Source organism: Ostrea edulis, chromosome 6 (genome assembly GCF_947568905.1).
Source record: "Ostrea edulis chromosome 6, xbOstEdul1.1, whole genome shotgun sequence".
NCBI lineage: Eukaryota > Metazoa > Mollusca > Bivalvia > Ostreida > Ostreidae > Ostrea > Ostrea edulis.
This window is the reverse complement of record NC_079169.1, coordinates 42,150,742-42,178,693: the sequence shown is the minus strand read 5'-3', so window position 1 is coordinate 42,178,693 and position 27,952 is coordinate 42,150,742. Positions and strand designations below refer to the sequence as shown.

The following is a 27,952-nucleotide window of genomic DNA, read 5'->3' as shown; positions in this document are numbered from 1 at the left end:
AATAAGCAACTCTCGATACTACTGTCTCCAAGGATGCCAGCTTGTAGCCACCTTTGCCTATCAAAATTTTCCAGCTCCATCAGTATGATGCGTGAGCAATTCCGACTAACAATCAAGGGTGTCACTGGTCATCACCGATTAACCCGGGTGCGCCGGATCATTAGGATCAAGTATGCTAAATGTTTCCCTAAATGTTACTATGCATTGTATGCATCAACATATTATTTTATTGTATTGTAAAATATCTGAAGATATTAATGAAAGTGTTAATGTCTTACTTTCGATTCATGTTGCTATTTATTTTGAATTTCTATTACATACACAAGCTTATACATGCAGACATATCACAGATTAACAAAAGCAATCAAAATTAAAATAAACATTTCATGCAAGAATATACAGATAAGAATTTATCAAATTTGAATTTATAATAATTTATATGGACTGATAAGATATCTTTTGTATAAAAAGAAACTCAAAGCCATCAGTTCCAATGACTGACACAAATTTTTGGTTTTGGAAACTCTAGCATTAGGAGCATGCATCTGTAGCGGACAGTATAAGAGGGAACTTATACTGTCTCGCTAGAGAGCTAGCTAGTGATGTGGTAGATTGTCTCTCTTGATCATGCAAGTAAGCAACGGCGAGCATGATTAGCACTCGACTGGGTGACCGCTACACGTTACAAATTGGTGGCAGCGTAGTGACTCTGGTGTTTGTTGGGAGGCATGCTTCAGGTAGGGTCTCTTCGGAGCTCTGGGTACGGGCGTGGATTCGTCAAGGGACGACAGCGATTGTTGTCGGGAACGGCGGGTGCCATTACTGAGCAGGTGCCAAACACCCAGAGAGGACTTGCGCTAAGCTTCAGGACGAAGCTTCCCCAATGAGGGGAAATGTAGCGGACAGTATAAGAGGGAATTTATACTGCCTCACTAGAGAGCTAGCTTTTCTAGTGATGTGGTAGTGTCTCTCTTGATCACGCAAGTTAAGCAACGGCGAGCGTGATCAGCACTTAGTTGGATGACCACTACACATTACACTTTCTATAGACCCTATGAAAAAATAAACTCCAATCAGAAATGTGTGTGTGTGTGTGTGTGTGGGGAGGGGGGGGGGGGGGGGGGGCTAAGAGCAGGATTGCATACAAATGTTATGGATAAAGAATTCTCTGTTTATTTCATAACATGGTTAAATGATGTATTAAAAATGGAATCCATTCTATACAGTATGCTTAATTTACGTGATCACACTAGAAGCAACAAGTCCTTGATTTAGGTTAGAAAATTGCCAGCAGACGTCCACTTCCTTTCGTCATTAAGGTCATTTATACACTTTCGCCGGCATAGTATTAATGTGTAGGGAATTTGTTAGTTAAAATGTATGCGTGATAAATGCTTACTAACCACTTATTTGTTGCTGTATACTACAGAATCTAACAGAAAGATTGGCATATTCTTGCTAAAATGTTACAATTTTAAACGTCAAGATACGCCATGTTGGATTTTCCCGTACTAGCCTACTGATTGACTGAATCAGCATATTACAAATAAAAAACATATAGAACAAAGTCAATTTGATGCAAGAATTTAGCTCTTGGTGGTGATAGAAATGTAAACTTTTACACCATATATGGCTCAGCTTTCCTATTAAATAGATCTTAACGGGGAAGTGCACTTGAGCTTCAACATGCAAACGACAGCTCGACACATTTAGCATTTCCGCAAGGATCATGAGTGAAATAAAGCAATTGGCAAATACAAAACAACAAAAATAAGATTAAACTGAAGCAGCAATATTGTGAAAAGTACCCTGAGCCTGCAGCTCGTCACCACTCTCACGATCCGACATAGTGCAACCCTTCCTGTACAGCCAAAGCCTCCCTTCCAGCCCTTATGAATTATTCATGATGTAAGTCGCAATAACACATTTAAAACGGAAGTCAGACTTGATGTAATAAAAACAGATCTCATTGATAGCGTTAAGATAAATTCCAACATTTGTAGACATCACTAAAATACATGCACGACAGAGCAAATATTTAATATGAAAATTTTTGATACGTTGTTTTACGACTTATCGTAATTGGATAACGCGGGTTATTTTCGAATGTTGAAAAATTTGTTGGAGTTTACACAGTCGGTCGTCTGGTTGGCCTACTGGGCTGTGTTTTACAGTACTTGGCCATAAGTAAGTTCCCAAAGAAAATTTCCACTATATATCGTCGACTGCCCTATTTCGGTGACTGACCAGAATCGGTGACGCTGCCTGACGTTTTGTTTACATGGGCGCGTTGTCCTTTCCGGGTGTAGATTGCGTCATTAATTTCGCCGTACGTTGTGTTTGCAAACATATAGAGTATGTCTTCAATTTCCCCCCGAAAATGAACTACTAGAAGGAGAGTATGTAAAAAAAAAATTAACACGAGCGCCCATTTACTTCTTCAAGCAAACCTTCAAATTAATAATATGTTGACGGTACTATCGTTTGAGCGCAGCTGCATGTACATGTACATATTTTGTAATGTTCATACTTTGATCAGGTTCAATTTAAACAATATTTATTTGCCAAATACTCATTACATGAAGTTTCTCCCAGGGTTTTATATTAAACATCATTAAAACATGTACACATGAATATATATGATTGAAATATTTTTATGCATTTCTGCTGCCTTCACTGTGACTTGCTTAACCTTTGATGCACGACCTGTTCTGAACTGTATGCTCCCAGCCTTTACTTTTCTTTTGTCTACTCTCAATCTTTTCAAGTTACTAATTGTATGATAAAAATGCCCAAACCTTTCAAGTTTGTAAAACTATGTTTAAACAGCACTGCCTTTGAACACAAAACGCTTTTCAATATAAGGAATATTTAAAAATAAATTGATAAATTCAACTATCCCCCCCCCCCCTGCTAACCTATCTATAATTTTAAAAGAAAACGAAATTCATATGATAATTCCTTGTAGCAATGGTATGTTCCAAAAGAGAAAATTAGAACAATTTTTATAATATTGTACATAATCCTAGTTGTAACACAATGATGAAATATTTCAGCATTCACATATAGGCCTATAATCATTGAATAAAATAGCAACATCATTGATTTAAGCACAAAACTAGAATTAATTAATGATTTTTCAGCCGTTAATAGCAACTGGCATGGTTGGTTATCATGATGAGGGAGTGTGGGGTGGGGGGGGGGTCATCGTGGTTTGCATTACCGGACATGTTAAAAGGAAATGGAAAAGCACTTATCATTCTTAGTCGCGGGCAAAAACCTAAACATTTTTAAAAATGTTTTCAATCCGACCGAATTCCATCGATTTTTTGTAATTTTTTAAAATAACACTAATTCAGTACCTGTGATCCCTCACATATTCTAACAATAAAAAGTTAGTCTCCCCTTTTTCTTGTTAGAATAATAAATTCCTATTAAGAATTTAGTATTTTAATCAGATTTGTGGTTTGCAGTCGATTATACACAATTTGTATTCGATGCCATATTACGTATGCCTAATAATTACGTATATTCAATATTATCCCGGTAGTTTGATTTTTACAAATGGAAATAACAAGTACCGGTACGTATTTAGATCCACCACTGTCAGTCTTATTATGATGTACGTCAAAACGTAGACGTGACGTCACACATCATCTTAACCTGCCTTCAAACTCCCGGTCGAGGCCTCATTACGTCACCTACGAATAGCAAACGAACTCTGGCGGAAGTTTGAACCTGCCTTTCATAAACATAGCACTTCGTTAAAGTAATTCCACCCTCCTGTGATGTCATCAGATTTTGCAAAATCAATGATTTATTTAGATTTATGCATGATGGGAACATAAATTTTGTTGGAGTCTTTTCCCATAGTTCTTGTAAAAAATCTTGTTAAAAATAAAATATTTCAAAAGTCTAAGTTATAGATGAATAATCAATGATACGTTTCAAAATATTGAATCCAAGGACAATAACTCTGTTTCTATTGATTTCTTTATCAAGTCTATTATGCGATGATTTCCTTTATTTTTTACATACATTTTGTATATTTTTGTGAAGATACAGTTTCATGAAATTGTTATGAATGCTACTATATCGTCATAACCAGTTTTTATGTGATTTTGATAACGCTGTTTAATGAAAATTGCAATTTTCTGACGGTGATATATGAGTCTGATTATGTACGTCTCACATCTTAAAAAGTGTGATGACCTATGTATTTTATTTGATAATTTGTTAGTTTTAACTCTAATGAATGGAAATAAATACACAATTTAAACTTGTATCAGATAAAACTGCGAGTATGGAGTTACCCTAAACATTTCGCCTAATGGTGAACTGAATTTTGGAGCTAGGAGGCCACAAGATTAGGATGATAATCCACGTAAGTTCACAATCATAATCCAGGGTCAATCGTAACTACTCGGCTATTTCTGTAACCACAAATGAACCTCGTATGTGGATCGACGCCATCAGAGTTGGTTGCTACGTATACATAAACGTAACTATGACGTCACAGTCGTACGTTACACTTTGAAACGTGAGCTTTCAAATGCATCTAAGATATTATAGCGAGCGGATCTAAATACTTAAATATTTTCGTTTGTAAAAGTCATGCTACCGGAACATTATGCATAAACATTAGGCATAATATGTTGTACGGTGTGACCGTTGAGACGAGCGAAGCTCATTAACATCTTGCAACACGACTTTTATCCGCCTCTTCATTTAACGCGGGAAATATAATGCGCTTGGTGTAAACAGTTACAAAACGTTTGAAGCTATGAGAAAGCTTGTCTGGAATTTAAAAAGTTAATTGTACTTTCTAAACAATCTAATTATTTTAATTACGGGATTGTCAATGAAGTATACCGCAGTGATGGCGACATTTTTCCGGAGACGTTATGGGTAGTCCCCATCATTTTTCAGCTGATGAAGAGCTAACCACGTGACTCAATTGCGTAATCATTGGAGCGAGCTCGTCGCTTCGCTCGCTATTACATGTAGCTGCGCTCGCTCAAACGGTAGCACCGTTAACATATTAGCGAGCCTGCTCGAAGCGCTGGCTAGTACTGCGAACTCTAATGCGCGGGAAATAATCCGAGCTAAATCTAAACTGTAACAAGGAAAAATTTTTGACGCCAATCCCAAAAGTCCCTTAATTGTCAAAAATGGCTGAGATCTCGCAGTCACACCTTGGAATATGATTGTGAACTTACAGATGCTTGAATTAGTGCTATTTAAAAAATTACAGAAATCGATGGAATTTGGTCGGATTGAGAACATTTTTTAAAAATCTTTGGGTTTTTTGTTGGTTGTTTTTTTTGGTTTTTTTTTCTACTAAAAATAATGAGTGCTTGAATCCATTTGCTTTTAATACGTCAGGTAATGCAAACCACGATGACCCCCCCCCCCCCCCCCCCTCATGATAACCAACCATGCCACTTGTTAAAACTACTGAAGAATCATTAATTTATTCTAGTTTTGTGAATTAATCTTAATTAATGTATCCTCACAACAACAGTGTTACAACTAGGATTATGTACAATATTATAAAAATTGTTCTAATTTTCTCTTTTGGAACATACCATTGCTACAAGGGATTATCATATGAATTTCATTTTTTTTTTAATCAGGTAGGTGCGCATAGTGGTGGTGGTAGGGGGGATCCGCGCATATACATACCCAGTGGCGGATTTAGAGGGGGACGCAGTCGCCGCGCGCGCGCCCCCCTCCCCCCTCCCCCTAAAATTTTCAAATTTAAGGTAAATCGCGGTATCTTGTGTCGGAAAATGTACTAAACGATAAAAGAAGCAATAATTTCTTCCACTCCCGGAGAAATAAATGACAAAATCCTTTGATTCTTGGATTACTTTATTGGGAGAACCTAATTTTTTCCAAAAACTCTTAAAATTTGGGTCATTTTATTAATTTCACCTTATTAAAATGATAGAAAATAGTACAAATGACTTAATAGGAGAAATATTTCAAGCCCCATAAAATCTGTAAAATCCAGGACGCACTACCTCATAAAGTGGCGCTCCCCCGTAATCACAATTCCTGGATCCGCCGCTGATACCCAATAGTTGAATTTATCGATTTATTTTTAAATTATCATCATATTGAAATGCGTTAATTTATGTTCAAAGGCAGTGCTGTATAAACACAATTTTACAAACTTGAAAGGTTTGGGCATTTTTATCATACAATTAGTAACTTGAAAAGATTGAGAGTGAAAAAAAGGAAAGTAGAGGCAGTCGACTGCTGAGCGCATACAGTTCAGAACAGTGGGTGCGTTCACAATTCTCTCATTGGTTGATATTGGTGGTGCAATAAAACATTGGTACCAATGTTTACCATTGGTAACATTTATTGGTTACCAATTCTGCAGACCAACCACATTCACGGTAGAATTACCAACGCGAGTTTTCGTTTATTAGAGTCACCGACAAGATGGAGGCGGGAATCGTTCCTGATAGTAGTTGGCATAATTTTAACTAATGCAGATCCTGTTCTTAAATCGGTCTGACATGGATTTTATACTTTCAAGGTTACCTGCAATGATAACGTTTAAGTCTATAATGCTAATACTTCTGAAACCCGGTAATAGGACATTTTACTTTATAAAACAAGCAAGTTTAATTTTACATGTTACAAATATTTGCAAGCAAATGAGAATTACTCTAATTTTACATACCCATGAACCATAAAAACATTAGAACATCTTTTTCAACATTTGGAATTGGTCCAGTTGTTTGAATATATTCAGGTAGTGGTTGCAAATACAAGCATGTTGCCTGGTAGGTACCTCTTGACATTCGAAAGTGACTTTTAACTTTTACTGTGGAATAGTAACCTCAACATAGTGTTGCATACGTGGTACAAATGATCGCTTTTTTAGCAAATGAAAATCACCTGATGACACCTGATCATGTCCATGAAATTAGTTTCATTTTGTTTCAGCAGTGCAGCAAATATTCTTGTTAGGTTTGTCATTTCTGAAAATAGCGAAAAACTAAACATTTGGCGTTGGTAACCATTGACTATCATTGGTGACCATTAGTAACCAGTGGTACCAATGGTCAAGATTGGCAACCGTTGGCTGTTATTTTGTCTTTGGTTTGCCAATTTGTCGTTCACTGTTTTAAGGCAACCAATTGTACCATTGTTTAACATTGGTACCAAAGACAACCAATGGCAAAATCGATATTTGTACCAATGGAAGAATTGTGAACGCACCCAGTTGTCGTGCATCAAAGGTTAAAGGACATGTCCCACGTTCGTGAATTATTTAGAAACTGAAGTAACTTTTATCACAATACATATAAAAAATGATCTCTCAGTTTTTAAAGCGAAATTTCAGGTTTATAATTTAACATTTCAATCGACTCAAATCGACTTCCTGATTTCGAAATCTCTGCTAATGCAAGGTGAAGATAACGAACAGTGATCAATCTCATAACTCCTACAAGCAATACAAAATAGATAGTTGGGCAAACACGGACCCCTGCACACACCAGAGGTGGGATCAGGTGCCTAGGAGGAGTAAGCATCCCCTGTTGACCGGTCACACCCGCCGTGAGCCCCATATCCTGATCAGGTAAACGGAGTTATCCGCAGTCAAATCAGTGTGCCAAGAACGGCTTAACAATCGGTATGAAACACGTCAGACAGCATTTGACCCAATGCGAGGTTGTATTGACGAACTAGATCGTTATAACGACCATAGAATTTGCGAAATGCTGACTTCAATCGAGACTGTTGAAATCCCTGTACCATCAACTTGTTTGTCAGTAGCTTACCTCGATTTAAAAACTGACTATACCCAGAACAAGCTCTTGCATATCGAATCAGTTGAGATATATAAACACCATATGCAGGTGATAATGGAATATTGCTACATAAATGTGGGAAGTTGACGATGGAGAAGCTGAAATCATCCCGTTTGTCATACAGTTGAGTTGTTAGTTTGCCGTTAATGTCTACTTTCAATAAAATATCTAAGTATGAAGCAGACGTGGACGACTCTGTGGTGTCCTTTATTTCGAGCTCACAGGGATATATCAAATCGACATATGAATGAAAGCTATCATTGTTAATAGACAAAACGTCATCGATATATCTAAAATGTGATAGCGGGTCACGTGATACCGTGACGTCATATGCGACAATCGCATCTCTCACCGATCAGCTTGTTGTGAAGAAACCTGTTATTATTTAACTTCGTTTGATACCAGTGTGGTACGGGTAGATATTTTTTTTTACATCAATGACGAATTTGTTTTATTATATATTATTCCTTTACATTAAAACTGTTCAACAAGAAAACGACGAATGGAATTTATTGATATAGCGTACTGCATACCGTGCATACTGACATGCATGTACACGCATCTACATTACGTTAACATTTTGTTTATTTGCATTATTGATAATTTACAGTCATTCAATTGATTACTCATGTTCTTCATTTATATATATTTTTTAAAATATGCCTTGATGTGAATATTTTACTTATAATCCACGCGTCTATCGAACGAAGTAAACATGGCGAAATCAAAATAAAAAACAATTGCTAAAAAAATACGTGAATTAGGTAGGGCTTTTTACATATCTTATCAAGTATGTGATATATATATATATATATATATATATATATATATATATATATATATATATATATATATTAAATCATGAACGTAGCCCAGGGGTCTTTTTAAAAACAATTGAATTACGAGAAAATAGCAGTTGTGGACAGGTCAGTATGCTATCAAAACTCTAGAACACAGGGCTTCCTCAAAATCTAAAGAATACCTGTAGGTACTGGCTGTTATTGTTATCATAACCGTGGACTACAGCCGTATATACTCGCCTATAAGTCGGTTGCATTTTTTAAGGTTATTTTTTAAGGAATTTGCCATTGACCCGCTTATAAGTCGGTACAATTTTTTGTCAGAATCGGTTGACAATTTCAAGTCAATGCTCTAGTGTTTTTACCTATATTTCAAAAAATATTTTGAGAAATTAATAATCATGAGGTGCTCAATATCCAAGCCATATCTGTTTGGGGTTTAAACACAACCCTTGATCTATTATGGACAATGATCCCTTGTTTACCTACGCAATTATGGTCTCCTAATTACCAGTACCTGACACCGTGCTTACTTAGTGGCGCGCGCCTCGCGGTTATTGTGGGGTTCCGGTATAATTCAATGTATCAACAATAGAGTTTTTAAGAGTCAAGAATGATGATCTAAATTATCTGTTTATAATATTCAATCTTTTATGAAATATATTTCAGCCGGTATATATATGAATATTTCAATATTAAATCGGGTTCGTAATTCAATTTTACCAATAAACGATAGAATCTCACTATTCGCAACTTTAGGACTAGGCTATTGCGCATGCGCTATTTCTGACCTTCACCTTCTGCATCCAACATGGCGCAAAGTTTGACAGTGTTTTTCGTAAGTAATGTTTATCTTTTAGTTACTGGTGTTTTTTTCCACTGAAAGTGCATTTTTGAACAAACGGATCATGAACGTCCCTTTAGTGATGGATATTCTACAACACATGTTACGTAAAACACTGCTTTTAAATGTTGTTTCATAGAACAAGCATAAGAATGGTTTTAATGAATACTGGAATTTTATAAGCCGGTTAGTTCAAAACATAAATTGGTGGTATTAATAGGTTAAATGTGTCAGAATAATTTAATTTCCATGTAATTTATTCAGATGCTTTATTACAAGTACTCAATATATTTTAGCCTTAGATATGTGTTATGTAAACAAAGACTTGAGTCTTTTAATGAATACAAACAAACCTATGAATTATTAATTTTGTAAGAATGCTTAAAATGTGAAAGATATAATAAACTTGTATCTATATCCATTTCTTTTGAAAATTTCATAAACTGTTAACAGCAACATACCACCAACTTTTTTACAAAAAAAAAAAAATAATAGACTCTCTAAAATGAGCTTCTTTTATAATGTATTAAACTTTAATTTCTAAGTAAAATCTTTTAAACACATAGACAGTAGATTTTGATCATTGACAGTGAGAAACAAAATTTTGGAGAAAGTAATAAATCACTCCCCTTAAAGGTTACACATCTTCAGTAGAAAATACATCAAGGAGAATACATTTGGCAGAAATGACTTCTTTAAATAATATTATATAACATAAACTATTTATTTTCATGCATATTTATCGGTATAAAAATCAAAGTAATTTATAGGTCCCCATCATATGGCAGGTGCCCTAGAGTAATCATTCTGTCTGCACGTCCATCCATCAATACTGTCTTTCTGCCTTCGTCGTTGCGGAGTTAAGGGACTTTAAACTTTTTAGGTCACCTCAATCATTCAGGAGACCTATTGCTATCTGTTTTTATCAGTCAGTTATAAACAATGGAACATTTGAAGCTTCTTTTGAACAGCTGAACCAGTTCTAACAAAATTTGGTATAAAGTATCTATGGGTTAAGGGGAACAAAAAATGTGAATTTCATTGACCCTACCTCCCTTGGGCAAGATTAAAATAAACTGTGAAATTTATAAACTCTGGGTTTAGGACCCAGAGTGGAGCTAAATTGGTCATATATTGAAAATATGTTTTATCACCGAAAACCTTTTTCACTTCTAGAGAGCAAGGAGGCAAACTGTTTGCATTATTATAATGAGTCATATGCTATAGTTGTGAAATTTATGACTTTTGGGTTCAGGCTCCATTATGTTTACATGTCGGAGTAAGTAAGTATGGAGTTTTCTACTGCATATAGATTAGATGTTTTAAACCCTATGGCTAATTACTTAATTACTTGCAAACAATGTTGGTGTATTAATGATTTTTAATATTTAGATGTGTGTGTATACACCTTTATGTATAGGTGTGTATGTTTGTGTGTTATTTAGCTTGAAGATCAGCTCCAATCGTTTACTTGAAATATAACCATAAGAAGTGCAGTGACTCCTCCTTCCTTCTTGTCCAATGTTATTTTTGTCCTGTTTCAATTCTGTCTTTTGGTGTGCCCCCCCCCTTTTGTATGTAACATCTCCTTATGCCCTGTTGGGGCTCTGAATTAGAAATAAATCTATCATATTCTATGGCATCTTAGAACTTGTAATAGTAAGAAACATAATTTTTAAAAATTTACTCAGAAGGTTTGCTTTAAATCCATGGAATACTTAAACAGAATATGCAAGATGTGGCTCACTATAAAGACATCATAAATACATCTATAAATAAGCTGTCTCGAATTCTTGGGGTACAAGACTGCCAGTCTAATGGACTTGGCACAGGCACCATCCCTGGGTACCCTCTGTGTTCATGACAACATTTTATAATATTGTTTTACTTTACTACCCATATAGTACACTTGTACAGTGCATTTTCAATCAGCATTATGATGAGCCAATTCAAGACTAATGTCAATTGTAGAAACTCTAACATGTGTATATGGTATACATGTGTATATTGTATCATGTAGTTATAATGTTCAATTGTTAAAATTGTATATGCTCCCACCCCCTGGAGGGCTCTTGATTGGTGAATATTAAAATAAAAATATTGAAATATTTATTATTTATTCTGCGTGATTGTGCAGTAACTCATTGTTGAACAGGTAAGTATAAAACTGTAGGTAAAGTTTACAGGCTATTGAGATCTCTATAAAGAATGGTGTATGTACGAGTAGTGTGTCATTGTGATGCACTTTTCTCTATACACTTGTTACACATGTAGACTCCTGTAGTATTGAGATTCGGGTACCACATAATAACTGAAATAGGGGGGGGGGGGGGGGTAGTAGTGCCCCCCTTGGCACTGCACCGAACCTCCCTATCACTATTTAAACGTTGTAAAATATTTGTACTAGCATCTTTAATGGTTTTTATCCATATATAAACATTATGTGTGTCCGTAATACATCAAGAAATTATATGCATATCATTAGGCGTTGGTGTAAATTTATTCTCAATAACCTTACGAGTGTTGTAAGTTGTAATGTATGTATAAAGCAAATCGTTTTCTGTGTGTAATACGTACTGATACTGTGACACATGTCGATTGGTCTTTTGTTTACAAAAACTGAACAAATTCGAGCTAGATTCGTTGTCAATATTTAGCGCATGCGCAATAGCCTAGTCCTAAAGTTGAGAATAGTGAGATTCATTAGTTACTGGTATGTAAATAATTTTTAACAAGATAAAAATATGTAAATACTTGTACTTTATACATAATTTTAAAATACATAAACAATACAATATGTCTAGATATTTGTGAACAATAATCATTTGTGTGGTAGTCCATGATAATCGTCGGAGTTGTTTAAAAAACACTACATTACACCGCCTAGAAAAATACCAATCTTCTTAGGACGCGCCTATAAGTCGGACATAGAGTTTTGGACCAAAAATTGACTCCCAAAAATCCGACTTATAGGCGAGTATATACTGTACCCGAGAAAGATGTTTTGATAACAATCACGGTTAATGATGACCGGCAGTCTTTAGATCTCGAGGAAACTGCCCGGTATACCTGAGTTTTGATAGCATTGACTTGGGATACCACATGTATATTTTACATATTTTTTAGATCATCCTCCAGAATTAGGATATAACAATAAAGAACTTAATCTAGAACCCGAACCACCAGTGTATTTTAATTTAAATACATGCCGGTTACATATTATCACTTTTTATTTTGTGTGTGTATGTGTTATTTACACTTTTAACCCTATAAAGATACGTCTTTTTATTTCAAAATATTCTAATAGAATTATACACATATTTAATTATTGCATTTCAGAAAGTTATATTTTTCATAAATTAATTGGCAAGGAAAATTATATTTACTGATCTTCAGGTAATTTATTAAATGTCTCCAATACTGAGAAAATTTATGCGAACACGTCTTATTGTATGGAGGGTAATCGTGTTCAAAAATCCAAGCATGTAACCTTGTTAATCGATACATGCAACCGTGCTAATTTCTCAGTTTCAACTATGTATGTTTGTAACTCAGGGGGTGTAAGTTATGTTTCTCAGAAATGTATACCTCGGTGTTGTACTCTTCATTTGTGACATCGCATCTTACACCTTACAAGTCAACAAATGTCAAGTTTACATGTTTGTCGAATATCGATATGACCATATATGGAAAGACAACGGAAATCCACGATTATTACCGAGAAACGAAAGAATTCCCCATTTGTAGGACTAAGCTATTGCGCATGCGCCAAAATTAACAACGGATTTGCATCTCGAATTTGCTAAGTTTTTATATCAAAAGACAAATCGACATGTGTCACAGTCTCAAGTTCTCGACGTTACGCATTACACACAGAAAATGATCTATAAGGTTACGAAGAATGGATTTACACCAACGCCTAATAATAAACATATACTTTCTTGATGTGCATGTGCACAGACATGTAACGTTTATGTATGGATAAAATTATCCAATATGCTAGTACACATATTTTGCACCGGTTAAGATAGCTCATTACACTAAAATTTTATTTAATGGCTTGTTAAAACACCTCTTATGAAGTGTGATTTCACCATCGAAAGAGTGAAACAAGCTCTCAGTTATTTTATATGATTTTTAGTGATTCGTCCCTGAATGATAAAACAAAAATGTTTTCCTTGCAAATAAGAGATTCTAGAGTCCAAATTTCGCTGTGATTTGGTGCATGATACGGATATCTAATCAAACATGCCTACAAGATTCAGATATAAACGTTCTTTTTTAGTATAAAATATTTATGAAAATTGAAAACGTTATTTGTTAATATACAATTATGGGCTGTTTATAGCAGGAAGACATCGGAAATTATCCCATCTTAGTAGGGGTATCACCCGAGGGCGCCTATGCGTATGTGTATGTAATATCAAAAGTGCAGAGGTCATGTGGTACTGCACATCACAGGGCCAGTCAAAAGGCTGAAAGAATGATGTGGTAGAAAGAGTTTTTTCCATAAACAATGAAGGGCATCCCGTCTCTGTTAAAGTGTTCCTCTTTATAAATTTTGTGGGAGATAAAGTCTCAAAGAAGTTGTTTGAGTGGATGATCACATTTGGTATCCCTGATTTCGTCCATCTTATACTCAGGCACGTTAAAATTGATTTTCCATTATTTTTACGTGCAAAGTTATTTTCACATAGAAAGTAAGGTATATCGGATGACCCCCCCCCCCCCCCCCCAACTGCATGTACATTGTAATGAATTGAAGGACTAAGACCCTCCCCCTCCCTTAGGCTGTTAGTTTGGAATAGACAACATATTTTATGGAGTTCTTGGGGGAGGGTTCCCCCTTTTTTTTTGCTAGATTGTCAAGAATTTTAGACGACTTCTCCTCTGCCCCCAATCCCACCCCCTTTTCAGAAAAGCCACGTCATGTGGCCGATACTCGTTGTCATTCTTTGTGCAACAAAACTTAAGTTGAGTTAAATTTCTGACTACTATTTCCTTACATATTGCTACATATTATAATGAAAAAATATATACGTATTTCAATTTATTTTAGCCCTAGATATGATTGAAGAAAAAAATAGCCTACCAAACTAACATGTAATTTCAGTCCAGTTGTACCTCGTAAAATTCGTTATGTAATTAGATATGTGTTTTAGATCTAATAGATATGACTTTATTATGATTAATTTTTTGAATTTTAAAAAATACGTTAACATATATTCCGGAAATATATTGTTCATTGGTGACGTTTCACCCAAGTACGTACAATTTAGCGAGAATACCGCTTGTGTTCTGCCCGTAGCACATTGATTTTCTTTCGGTTCTCGGTAGAAATCGTGGATTTCCGTTGTCTTTCCATATATGGTCATATCGAAATTCGACAAACATGTTAACTTGACATTTGTTGACTTGTAAGGTGTAAGATGTGATGTTGTAAGGTACAGCTATGTAAATACAAAGTCTACCAACGGAAATACTGTAGGGATAACCGCGTATAACTTAAGAAACAATGATGCATTTTTATAAAGAGAAATGTAAAATCAGAAATCAAACGATGACACAAATGAAGAGTACAACACTGAGGTATACATTTCTGAGAAACATAACGTACACCCCCTGAGTTGCAAACATACATAGTTGAAACAGAAATTAACACAGTTGCATGTTTCAATTAACAAGTTTACATGCTTGGATTTTTTAACACGATTACCCTCCATACATTGTCTGTGATGTATATACTATCTATAAGAAATTCATTAATTTTTGCTAATACACCTGTTGGATTTAGACCAAAAATAATAATTGTAAACATGTATAATATGAAGGAGAGACTTATCTCAAGAGAGGGGGCGAGTTGTCCCGAAGAGGGGGCAAGTTGTCTTGAGGGCAAGTTGTCTTAGGGGCGAGTTGTCCCGATGTGGGGGCGAGTTGTCCTAATACCGTGTGTACCCTGCATATTTCATATAAATGAAGAAAAGGACTCAAATCATGTGACAATGTCATTTATTAAATCTAACAAATGACAAATACATGACAATTAATTGGCTGGGCTTAAAAAACAAAATATAGCAATACTACAAATTGACTAGTTAAAGTGTAAAACATACAACCAAAAACATGCTGACTAGTCACATGACACAAATATGACTAATCACATGACATGACAAAACGGTAGCCCAGCCAATAGATATATGTTAAGAATACTACTAAATATCAAAGGTGGTGCATAAAAAAAGGCCATGTTTATATTTAGGAAATTATTTATCTGGGCGGAGTCAAGTCAACTCGTACCCTGACCGACTCGTACCCAGGTCCATTCGTATCAATAGGTCAACTCGTACCAAAAATGCAAAAGTCAACTCGTACCCAAGAATCTGGTTACGAGTTGACTCCTCCTCTTCAATTGATGACAACTCGTACCTAAGCGATATGTCACTTATATGTGCATAGATATATTGCATTATGGGCAGATTCTTGGGTACGAGTTGACTTTTGCATTTTGGGTACGAGTTGACTAGAAAAAAAATGGGCTAAACCTGTTAGCTGCAATACATAAATATGACCAAGTTTGAAGGTTTGCGGGAAATAGAAATGCGTTATGCATGTAGGTAGAAATTTTTAATTTTTGTTTTTGTTTTTGCACAAATCAAGACATATACAAATTCAAAATAAACTGGACAAAATTCATAATAAATTGGACAAAGATGATTTAATTACACATTTTTTATACCAAACACCAGCAAAATTGTTTACATCATTGCATGCAGCAGCATTTGCATTATTATTTGATCTGCTTTGCATCATTTCATTTTCAAGTTTCTGTTTCTTCAATATCAAAATGTTTTCCTTCAATTTCAAATTTTTCATTTTTTGTTCATGTTCCTTTTCGGCCATTTCAAGAAGTCTTGATTTTACTGTGGCTTGACTTCCTGGCATAGGCTTTTTACCTTTTCTTACAGAAGTAGCCGTGTGCGTGGCAGTGCTGGAGGTTGACGTGGACAAATCTTTTCTTGAATGGGATGATTGTGAGGAATCCTTCTGCAAGTTTGCATCATCACTTTCCTGTGGCACTTGTTATTTCAATAGAACAGAACGATAACACGTATTGGCAGTCTTTGTCATGGCTTTACTTAATAAAACATATTTCCAATTCAACGACAATGTTCATATCAATACAAACCATCAGTATGTATATCATATACACTCTGTAATGAAATGCATGATCTACAACGACTTTTGGATAGTAATGTTGTAGCATCAATAATCCATGCATGTTTGAGTCAATCAATCAATAATTCACTCAATATTTTCAATCAATCAATATTTCAATCCACCAATGTGTCAATCAATAATTCATTCAATATTTTCAATCAATCAATCAATATTTCAATCCACCAATGTGTCAATCAATCAATAATTCATTCAATATTTTCAATCCACCAATGTTTCAATCAATCAATATTTCAATCAACCAATGTGTCAATCAATCAATATATCAATCAATCATTCAAAGTCAATAAGCCCAATTATTGGCCACGGACCTGGACTGAAACAAACTCTGTGGCAGGCTTAGCAATACTCGGCCATATGTCTTCATGTATGTATAAGAAATGCTAACATACATGAAGACATCCGCCACAAGCGGGCAAAATTTTGCTCGAGCCATGACAGGGAGACTGCTTATCAAATAGTAGTTAGGTTAAGGAAATATTCTAGCGTTTCTTTAAACAATGTTGAGCAATCCATCCCAGATAGTGTTTAAAAACATAACATGAGCAATATCAGACAATACATACTGTGTCTGTGAAATTTGGAAGAGCATTGTTGGAGACCTAAGTATTTTATGTATTCGCCATTGTGTGATGTTACGAATGGAGCTAAAGATTTGATAATACTCGTACGTGCGTTGTCTGCTGCAATATTGAGAACGTATGTGTATAGTAACGCCTGGGACGATATGAACCGAGTTTGTGGAAGAAGTTTGTAAATAGGCATCCTGGCAATAGTTAATTTCAGAAATTTTTGCAATGTAGCCAATGGCGTTGTACCAATACGACCCCCCTCCCCAATTAATACAGTGGCGTAGCTTCCATTGAGGCAACCGAGGCAGCTGCCTCGGTAAAAAAAACCACCCAACCTTTTACGTTGTTAAAATGTCGATAGCTTCTGGGGGGCTGCGCCCCCCAGCCTCGGTAATATTCGAACCCAAGCTACGCCTATGTAATATAACATCAGGCTTGCCCCTTTGTGCAACAATAGGCTCCACCTCCTTCCACACCATACCACTCTTACCACACAAAAAAGATGTGCTGTAGTAAATCCATATACGGCGGGCAGGATAATGAATAATGGAAGAGGCAATAATCCAGACAGTAGTATTGAATTAGGACGCACAATATTGCAGGTATACTTAAAATTTGAATTTTTAGGCTCTGATATAGGCATTAAATGATTCACATTTCCATCTGCCTCTAGCCTCAATTTCGTGTTGGGGATCTAGACCGATGAATTCAATAGGCCTGTGCAATAATGATGCAAGTTGATATTTTGCGAGCGGTTTGGTATTAAGGTGGCAATAAAATGGGCCACGTGATTGGTCTAATGGACAAAAAATGGTGCATGTGCTTGAACAATGAATCTGCTCGTGAGTTGAGTAAAATGTGCAACATAGAACCCCTATTGCATTGATGTTTTGAGCCAGTTATAAACAACGAAATTTGTACATCGCCTATTGATACGTGATTGTACAATAGTGTAGGAGCGGCATGACTAGCAACAACCCGCAACAATGCATAAAATGCCAACTGAAATGCGGTGGGAAACGTGGCGGCTTCGTATGAACTTGAACAAACTATTGGTAGGATAGATATTAACTAGGTTCAGTATACGAAGAGTGATAGGGAAACGGGCATGCTTTACTAGGTTCAGCCTATGGAATCCCTGTAGGATTTAGCTTACTATGAATGTTTTGTGTTGTCAATACCGCCCTCTAACTGAATTTTATAACTAATGCACCTAGCCGTTGAAAACGATACCTAGGTGGCACTTAAGAAAGCAATATAGTTGATACACTGGTGAACTGGTGGGGGCCAACATAGCTGGAATTCATATTTGGTACGAAAGTTTGAAGAGAGTTTATGCCCATTTGATAAGTTGATGCTGTGTGGTTTAAGGCATTAGCCTTTAAAGTGATGATCGCAACATTTGAGGTCAATGGATCCATAATTCACTGAATATTTTGAATCAAACAATGAATATTTAAATGTACCAATGTGTCTGTGGTTTTTCACCGATTTGAAGGGTTACCTGGTAGGAAACCTAGGATTGCATATATACATGAGCCATAACTCAGCATCAATGGAACCAAAGGAGGTTGAGGGATTTTGTTGTTGTTGGCCTGAACACCTATCTTACTCGAGCCGGTTAGAACTAGTGTTACGATCATGTGCTATGCGAATGGCATGAATATATATTTTTAGATGCCCTGGATGTCAGAAGGGTGCCTAGCTAAATATATACTTGCAAATATCAAAAATCCATCTATGGAATTATGAATCGTGGGAATTTTGTTATGTTTGATGATGGGTTCGAGAACTAATTGACCTTGTATGATTGAAAATTTGTGCGTATCATGGTTGTTGTGTGGTTGTGAATTCAAGAGTTAAGATAAATTTACATAATGCTTTGCCCAAATTTTATCTTTGATGGCTTGAGAAACGTGAGCCCCAAGTTCATCAGTAATGCTTGTAATAAGAAGATGTGTTTGTAAAACATACATGTATATGCCCCCATGGTGCAAAATTGAAAACGGGTATACACGTGCCTAATTTGAGTGATAGTAGTATCACCAATTCGAAATAGAGCAGACAATATCTTCCAATGTCAGGAGTGGATTGACCAAGTGACCTAAAAATCAATAGGGGTCGTCTACTTCTTATGCTGTACCAGTGTACCAGATTTGGTGTCAGTCAAGCGAAGAATTCTTAAAATTAGGAAACAATTAAACCATTGACCACGTGACCTCAAAATCAATAGGGGTCATCTTCTCCTTAAGATGTACCGGTGTACCAAACTTGATGTCTGTCAAGCAAAGGGTTCTCAAAATATTGATTGGACAGTATATTTCTATGTTCAGTTTGACCATTGACCTTCAGTCATGTGACCTCAAATCAAGGGGGTCATCTCCTGAAGATACACCAGTGTACCAAATTTGATGTCTGTCAAGCAAAGGGTTATCTAGACATTGAGTGGTCAATATATACATATGTCCAGTTTGACCCTTGGCCTTTAACCATGTGACCTAAAATCAAGAGGGGTCATCTTCTGATGATGTACCAGTGTACCAAGTTTGATGTCTGTCAAGCGAAGGGTTCCCTTGACATTGAGTGGTCAGTATATAATTTCTATGTCCAGTTTCACCCTTGACCATGTGACCTCAAAATCAATAGGGGTCATCTACTCTTTGGGATGTACCAGTGTACTAAGTTTGATGTCTTTCAACCAAAGGGTTCTCAAGATATTGAGCAGACTAGGTCTTCCTATGTCCAGAGAAGATTGACCCTTGACCGGAAAAACAATAGGGGTCCTCGTCAACTCATAACCAAGTTAACAACCCCCATATGAAATAGCATTACGATGAAGTAATTGGTGATATTGAGCGGGCAACACGTAGTCTGCCAACCATCAGGTGCAAACTAATATATGCCCCTCTTCCTTGAAAAGGGGGGGGGGGCGCATAATAATTATATTATAATAAATAACCATTAAGCACTGCACACAATAAAAATGATACAGCGTGTTATTAAAGTAGTAAAAGGAAATTACCATAGCATTAAGACAGGTAATATCAAAACAATGCTAGCAAAACATCAATAATGTGAAATAAAATTACGAAAATTAAAAACATGCTGTGCATTAAGAAAGGGGATTTTCACCTGTTATGAAGGGTGTCGCCGGTGGCTGTGTGGGTGCAGTGGTTTCCGCGATTAGGCTGGGAGGCTACCTTTGTGATTAAATGATAGCTGTGTCCTATATGCCCATCTGGTTCTCCTCTTGGGGTTGACTTGATGTCGGACGGGGCTGAATTCGGGTTGGAATTGCAGGGGTCAGATTCTGTGTGGGCAATGACCGAAGAGCTGGGATGTTGTGCCGGTCTAGCGTAAGGCGATTTAGATGGGCGCTTGGTACGTCGTAACATTTTCTACGAAGTTGAACAATATTATCAGAGGAATAATATGAATCAGCACGTGTTGTCGGGTTAGCTAAGTAGGCCTAAATATAAAGATTACGATCTTACAGATAAGTTTAAAAATAAACAAAATTAATGCTTAAATATTACAGTAGATGTATGGGAATAGAATAGCAACCCTTAAGAGTAGCAACCACCACCCATTTTTCAAAAATTACCCAAAACAATAAAAATCAGGTGTAATTACCAATTTTGAGTATGCTGATTTCAAATCTGGATTCCTTTTACTCCAATTTCTTATAGAAAATGAGGTATAGTGTCTTAAACACCGCTACCGTCAGGTTGCCAAAAACGTAAAATGTTTCATTTCGCATCAAAAAGTGACCCAACTTTATTTCTTGAAACACCATTACCCAAAACAATAAAAAGCAGGTGTAATTACCAATTTTGAGTATGCTGAATCCAATTCTGAATTCCTTTTACTCCACTTCCTTACAGAAAATGAGGTATAGTGTCTTAAACACCCCTACCGTCAGGTTGTCAAAAATTGAAAATGTTCCATTTCACATTAAAAAGTGACCTGAAAGTTATTTCTTGAAATAAGGCATACAACAGAAAAGGAAAACAATTAATACTAAATTGTTCCATGAACATTCTTAGTTGTTTGGAAAGAATATATCTCACCTCTGGACTTCACAAATACAGGAGAGGAAGAGGAATACGTACGGAGCGGATCAACGATCTTAAATTTAATCAGATTGGGCCATAGCCTAATGAACAGGAGCAAAAGTAAAATTAATAGGAAAACTGATTTATTAAACATCAGCAAGTCTTTTCCGAGAACTTCTGGTAGAGCTGTCGGGGGTGGGGGGGCTGAGTTGCATCATTATCAGAATTTACCGAAACAGTGGACTCTCTGGCCAGTCTGGGGGCTGAGCTAGTTACATCAGAACTGACAGAAGCAGAACTCTCTGGCCAGTCGGGGGGCTGAGTGGTATCAGAATCTATTATTTATTTATTTTTATTTTTTCAAAATTCAGAAATTTAAAAACTGCATGATCAGATTTTTTTGTAACACTAATAATTAATGTCCCTTTATTGCGATGATTCTTCAAGTACAAACCATGATATTAAAAAAAATGAAATGAAATGATAGATAGATAAATAAATAAAATATTTGTAAGTTACTTTATTTATCTGTAAGTAAGTTTAAGTGTAACTAGTGGCAGTGCAACTTGCAAGTGAAAATTGCATCATCTGTACTGTAGCTTATGACCCCTTTTGCCTTGCCTTGTAATTAATATTGTTGAAAATTTGGCAAATAGCATTTTTAATCCCCCAGTCCATACCCCACTTTTCTTTAAATGATAAAAATCTAGCTAATTCAGTGAGGAAGAAATGTCACTACCATATTTCGAATTTCCTCTAGACTATATCAAATTAAATACCGCACTGCTATCAGTCACAGATTGACACTGGTAGGGGTATGGGGACCTGGTCTGTGAGTGTGATGGAAAAGATTCTGATGAAAATAAAGATTCACTCATCATTCAGAAATGTATAAACATTGTATTATTGTATACCACCGGTACGTTGTGAGTACGTTAATAATGGGAGTTATCTTTCCTTGGATATCTAAATCAATCAATTACTATATGAACACGGGCAATTATCGTCCATGTTTGACCTCAGAATAATTTATTCATGCATAAAATGTATTAATATGTCACTCTTTGTTGCGTATTTCACCGTTAAATAAATGTTTACATACACTCGCTCTGCTTAATCGCTTCAATCTCAAAGGGATTTTCTGGAATGTGCCTAATCACGTGAGATACGCTAAATATAGCTATTTTAGATCCGAACGATCAACTTCGCATCATTCGTAGACTCTAGGTTTATCCATACTAGCCCGTCAAAAATAGGGTGGAACCTCGTCCCATTTTTCCTGTGGAAATAAAAATAAAACATGACGCGCCACCTAGCGAGCGTGGTTGTTGCTATTAAGAGTTAATTCAATAATATCAAAAGAACTGACCATGATGCCATACACGGCGTGTACAATATGGCGGTAGAGATGAAGCGAGTCGCCTTGTAAAACCCATGAAGAAAAATGTTAAGCTGTCAAATTAATGAAAAATAATTGAACGTAAATACGTACCGCAGTTTAGATATGTTTTTACTATACCCAAATATATGGCGAATCAGTCGAGGACGTAGTGATGATGTTGAATTGAAATTCCAGATCTGTTCAATTTGGATTTTCGTTGACATGCAACTCGAAAAGGACCGGCAATTAGCGCTTGCGCACTATATATACCCAGGGATTAGAAAGAGGGAAAGTGTCATAATAGGTATTTGGGGGGATAGTGTCAAAACCGCGCAATTCAATTGATGCAATTTGCCTGAACAACAAATACTTGTTCTGTTCATTTCAAAAACAGGACTTAACTATGAGTTAAGTCGGATTACTGAAATCAAATAAAATACAATTATAAAAAGTAAAAATGGCTTTTCTTTAGCTATAAGTACGTAGGTAGAAATAGTCTTTGGACTGGACCTGATTTTTCAATCAATGAGACAGTTTGTAGAAAAAGAAAATTATACATAAAAAATTATTATTATTTGTGATTATTTCTCATACCTTGTGAAAATTTACCTGACTATCATCATCAGAGTCCTCCTCATTTTCTTTCTCTAGTTCATCCCCATGGAAACTTGCATCATCATCAAATGCGTTCTCGAGGCTGTTTATTTCCCGAGGAATCATTTCACTGATTGCGTTAGACATATTATCAGTATTTCTCCATGGGTCCTCCGCCAGTCTTTCTTCTGTCTCTACGCTCTTTTGCCACATCAGCCTTTGCACGGGCTTTCAAATTCTTCCATAAGGATTTTTTGGTTCATGTTCCTTTTCGGCCATTTCAAGAAGTCTTGATTTTACTGTGGCTTGACTTCCTGGCATAGGCTTTTTACCTTTTCTTACAGAAGTAGCCGTGTGTGTGGCAGTGCTGGAGGTTGACGTGGACAAATCTTTTCTTGAATGGGATGATTGTGAGGAATCCTTCTGCAAGTTTGCATCATCACTTTCCTGTGGCACTTGTTCCTGAAATAAAATAAAATACAATTATAAAAAGTAAAAATGGCTTTTCTTTAGCTATAAGTGGCTACGTAGGTAGAAATAGTCTTTGGACTGGACCTGATTTTTCAATCAATGAGACAGTTTGTAGAAAATTATACATAAAAAATTATTATTATTTGTGATTATTTCTCATACATTGTGAAAATTTACCTGACTATCATCATCAGAGTCCTCCTCATTTTCTTTCTCTAGTTCATCCCCATGGAAACTTGCATCATCATCAAATGCGTTCTCGAGGCTGTTTATTTCCCGAGGAATCATTTCACTGATTGCGTTAGACATATTATCAGTATTTTTCTCCATGGCAGTCTTTCTTCTGTCTCTACGCTCTTTTGCCACATCAGCCTTTGCACGGGCTTTCAAATTCTTCCATAAGGATTTTAATTGCGTTATACATCTTGTATTTACACCATGCCTTGCATTGAATGCATTCTCAATATTTTCCCATTCCTTTTTCTTCTTACAAATCATTATCCCATCATTTTGTTTACTTTCATTGACAGATTTTTTTTCCACTCACTAATTCAAGTAGCACAGCCTTTTCCAATTCTGTGAAATTTGGTGCCTTCTTTGCAGCCATATTCAAAATGAATTCTGGTTTAAACTACACTCATGTAAGAAATAGCTGAGTGAGAGGTTAGCAACCCAACAACAGCTCACCTGAGTACAACTTAAGCTAGGATTAAGCCAAGTTTACCGGATCCTTAGATCAATCATTAAACCTAGGTTACCTGAGCTAACTGTGTGCAAGTGGCCAATAAGGTTGTTGTTAGAGCAGACCATAGTGCTCTGAAATGGTTGTTCAATTTTAAAGACCCACAGGGCCAGGTAGCAAGATGGATAGAGTTCCTCGGTACGTATGACTTACATATAAGACACAGACCTGGTACAAAGCATAATAATGCTGATAGTCTAAGTAGACATCCATGTCACCAATGTGGGTTTTCCGAATACTGGGAGGAAAACCAGTCATCGACCAATGTTCAACCCCAGATTTTAGGGATAAACCACAAAGTGGATGTTGTATCAACAACGCCGGTTCTTTTACAAGGCCTTCAAGACGAGGATGAGGAATTATCAAAGATAAAAAGCTGGGTAGAGAATGAAGAGCGTCCAGAATCTTCCAAAATCAAGCACGAAAGCAAAGTAGTCAAATCCCCTTGCTCCCAGTGGAACCATTTAGAAATTAAAGGTGGTCTTTTGTGCAGAAAGTGGATAGGTGATAAAAGACATATCACCAGGCTATTGTCCCCTTTTCAGAACGGAGAAATATTTTACAACAGTGTCATGATACCTGCACATCTGGACATCTTGGAGTAAGCAAGAAAGAGTCAGAGAACGCTTCTACTGGACTGGGCATGATGTAAGAAGCTATGTATTAGGTTGCTCACAGTGCAGAAAAAGAAAGAACCGTGCTGCAGGAAAATCATTTATGCAGCTTGATCAAACAGGGCGTCCTATGGAACGAGTGGCGACGGACATAATGGGACCATTACCGGAAACCAATGATGGTCATAAACACATTCTTGTAGTTTCAGACCACTTTACGAAATGCACGGAAGCCTATCCGCTTAAAAGTATGGAAGCTCTAACCGTGGCGAAAATGATTGTTGAACAATTCATTACCAGTGTTGGTGTGCCAGAAGTAAAGCATAGTGATCAAGGCAGACGATATGAAAGCCGTTTATTTAAAGAACTGCGCAACCTTCTTGGTATTCACAAAACTAGAACTACGGCCTTCCACCCGAAATCGGATGGAATGGTCGAACGCTTTAACAAGACTTTGGCCACTAGGTTAACAGCATATGTTTCGGATCATCAACACGACTAGGACGAACATTTACCATGTGTGTTGATGGCCTATCAGTCTGCGGTACATGAGAGCACAGGATACACCCCTAACATGCTTATGCTGGGGAGGGAAGTGTCAACCCCTTATGAGCTTCCTGTAGATCGTGAAAGGACTAATGTACACGAAATGCATGGAATTTACGAGATACCATGGAAGAGGCTCATCGAAATACACGACTATTCACTAATCAGTCAATGTTGCGACAGAAAAGATACCATGATAGAAATATGACTGAAAAACAATTTGAAATTGGTGATAAGGTGTTGGTATTTATTCCACAGAGAAGTATAAGGAAATCTCTGAAACTAATGAACTTTTGGGATGGCCCTTACGTTATTGTTGAAAAACATACAAATATAAAACTTATACGGTACCAATTTTGATGCACCAGATGCGCATTTTGACAAATAATGTCTCTTCAGTGATGCTCTAGCCGAAATTTTGGAAATTCGAAATAACAATAAACTTGTAAGAGCTAAAAGGAAAACTAGAGTGCCAAAAACTGGAACCAATTCGTCCAAGGATCAGAGCTATACATGAGGGAGATAATCCTTAATTTTGAAATTAATTTCTAAATTTTATCACAGCAATTAAATGTAAATCCGTATTTTCAAGCTAGTAACGAAGTACTTACCTACTGGGCTGTAGAGACCCCCGGGGACTAACAGTCCACTAGCTGCAGAACTGTAGCTCTCTGAAAAAATATTTTGACATAACGGGTCGTAATGTAAAACAAATCTAACGTATTAGGTACAGAAAGTTGGTGAAAGGAAAACCATGTTAATACACATTGCCAGGTTAAGACACTATGCGTTTCAGAGTCTCTAGTGTTTAGAAACAGATACACAGGATGGTGAACCCAATCAATCAGATGAAGCAGTAATCGAAGATCCATTAGTTTTAAACAATGAAGTAAATGAAATCGGCGCTAGTTAATTTTTTTTTTTTTTAGATATTGCGTTTCTTGTAATTACATTGAATTCAACCTTATAATGTATATACTGATGAAGAAAATAAAAAGATATTTTCTCAGAAATTTGCAATATAACGGCTGCCTACTATGCACCTCGTGTATTCAGAAAACAATGTAAAGTTTTACTTCATGTTTCTTTTATAATGTGCTAAAGCGTGTGTTGCTTTGATCACAAACCAATGACAATTTCTCTGGATGATGTTTTGTTTTTGCATCTCTACGCAATCCAGAAATGGTCTTGAATTCCTGACCACAAGTTTCGCACATTCGAAGTGTACCCATCTCATGGAATGAAGTGTCTACGGCTTAATACCTAAAACAAAGGAGAAAATCTGTATAACAGAGTTTGGAATTAGGGAATATGTAAACGGGACAATTGACTCAGGAAACGTCGAATTTATATTGTTACAGAAGATTATAAAATGATAATAATTTCTCACGTGTTTTATAGGTCAAAATGACCTTACATGTCCTGGATACGAACATTCAACATTACATCTGTCGTGAGCAAAGGTTGATTATCCATGTATAATTCCAATGTTAGTTATTACAATTGTTTTGATTGGACAAAAATAAATCTAAACAAGAATTTACACATCAATAAATCCAAAAAACGCTATGTGTACATACGCGCTTGAAAACAAACAACATAGTGCGGGGAAAGTATTCAAATTATTAAAGTTGATAATGCACGGAACGAATTGGAATTATAAGAATCAAACATTAGTTTTGAAGAATTTATCGATGTGTAAACTCTGGACATTTTACTCACAAACTTAACATAAAAGTGCTTCGCACTTTTATTCAGTTTGTGAGTAAAATGTCCAGAGTTTACACATCGATAAATTCTTCAAAAAGAATGTTTAATCCTATAATAGATCTGCTATTGTTTCAATTCGAAGGAGATAGCCAATGGATATTTTTACAGTAGCCATTGTCGTCATTGGAAAGTTAAACAACGATGTCATTTGATAACAGTAAAAACAAAAACCACTTCAGAATATAGCATGGTCATGTTGGAAATGTCTAAGAATCTAAGCTACATTAATCAAATTAAGATATGATAAAGTGAAGTCGAGATTCGGAAATATAAAGGATTTTGAAAAAAGCTAAAAAGGGGGGTCCAATCCAGAACCAAAATCGAGGTCCAATCCGGCACGTTTATCGAGGAAACGACCATATTCCAATCCTGCACATAAGCATTTTCGAGCTTTCATGGGTTATCCTTGGTATGTATGTATGCATATACCGATTAAATATTTATTTACTGCGAAAGTTTAAAATTTGTTATGCGAGAATATACAATTTTACAGGT

The 27,952-nt window shown here is 36.2% G+C and overlaps 1 protein-coding gene and 1 long non-coding RNA gene across 12 annotated transcripts in view; both read right to left on the bottom strand.

The window, feature by feature from the left end:
- The window catches only part of LOC125683170 (transcriptional activator protein Pur-beta-B-like), a 61,575-nt gene extending 59,587 nt beyond the window's left edge, over positions 1-1,988 (bottom strand). For 7 of the 8 annotated variants that reach the window (XM_048924024.2, XM_048924028.2, XM_048924026.2 and 4 more), the window contains exon 1: positions 1,809-1,964. In XM_048924024.2, coding sequence (XP_048779981.1) covers positions 1,809-1,848 — 40 coding nt within the window. In that variant the 5' untranslated portion in view covers positions 1,849-1,964. Of the gene's footprint in view, positions 1-1,808 lie in introns of all 8 variants that reach the window. The other variant, XM_048924025.2, reaches the window with a different exon arrangement.
- A 13,480-nt stretch (positions 1,989-15,468) lies between these two features.
- Positions 15,469-22,967, bottom strand: LOC125683179 (uncharacterized). 4 transcript variants are annotated; one of them, XR_007372802.2, is made up of 5 exons: positions 22,859-22,937; positions 22,709-22,761; positions 22,442-22,618; positions 20,417-21,250; positions 15,469-16,611 (listed from the first exon to the last, which is right to left on the bottom strand). It is a non-coding gene; the product is annotated as an uncharacterized LOC125683179 (long non-coding RNA). The 4 variants fall into 4 exon arrangements; XR_007372803.2 differs by having other exon boundaries at positions 15,469-16,552; XR_008795796.1 differs by having other exon boundaries at positions 15,469-16,552; positions 20,417-22,618; positions 22,709-22,967.
- Positions 22,968-27,952: the final 4,985 nt, after the last annotated feature.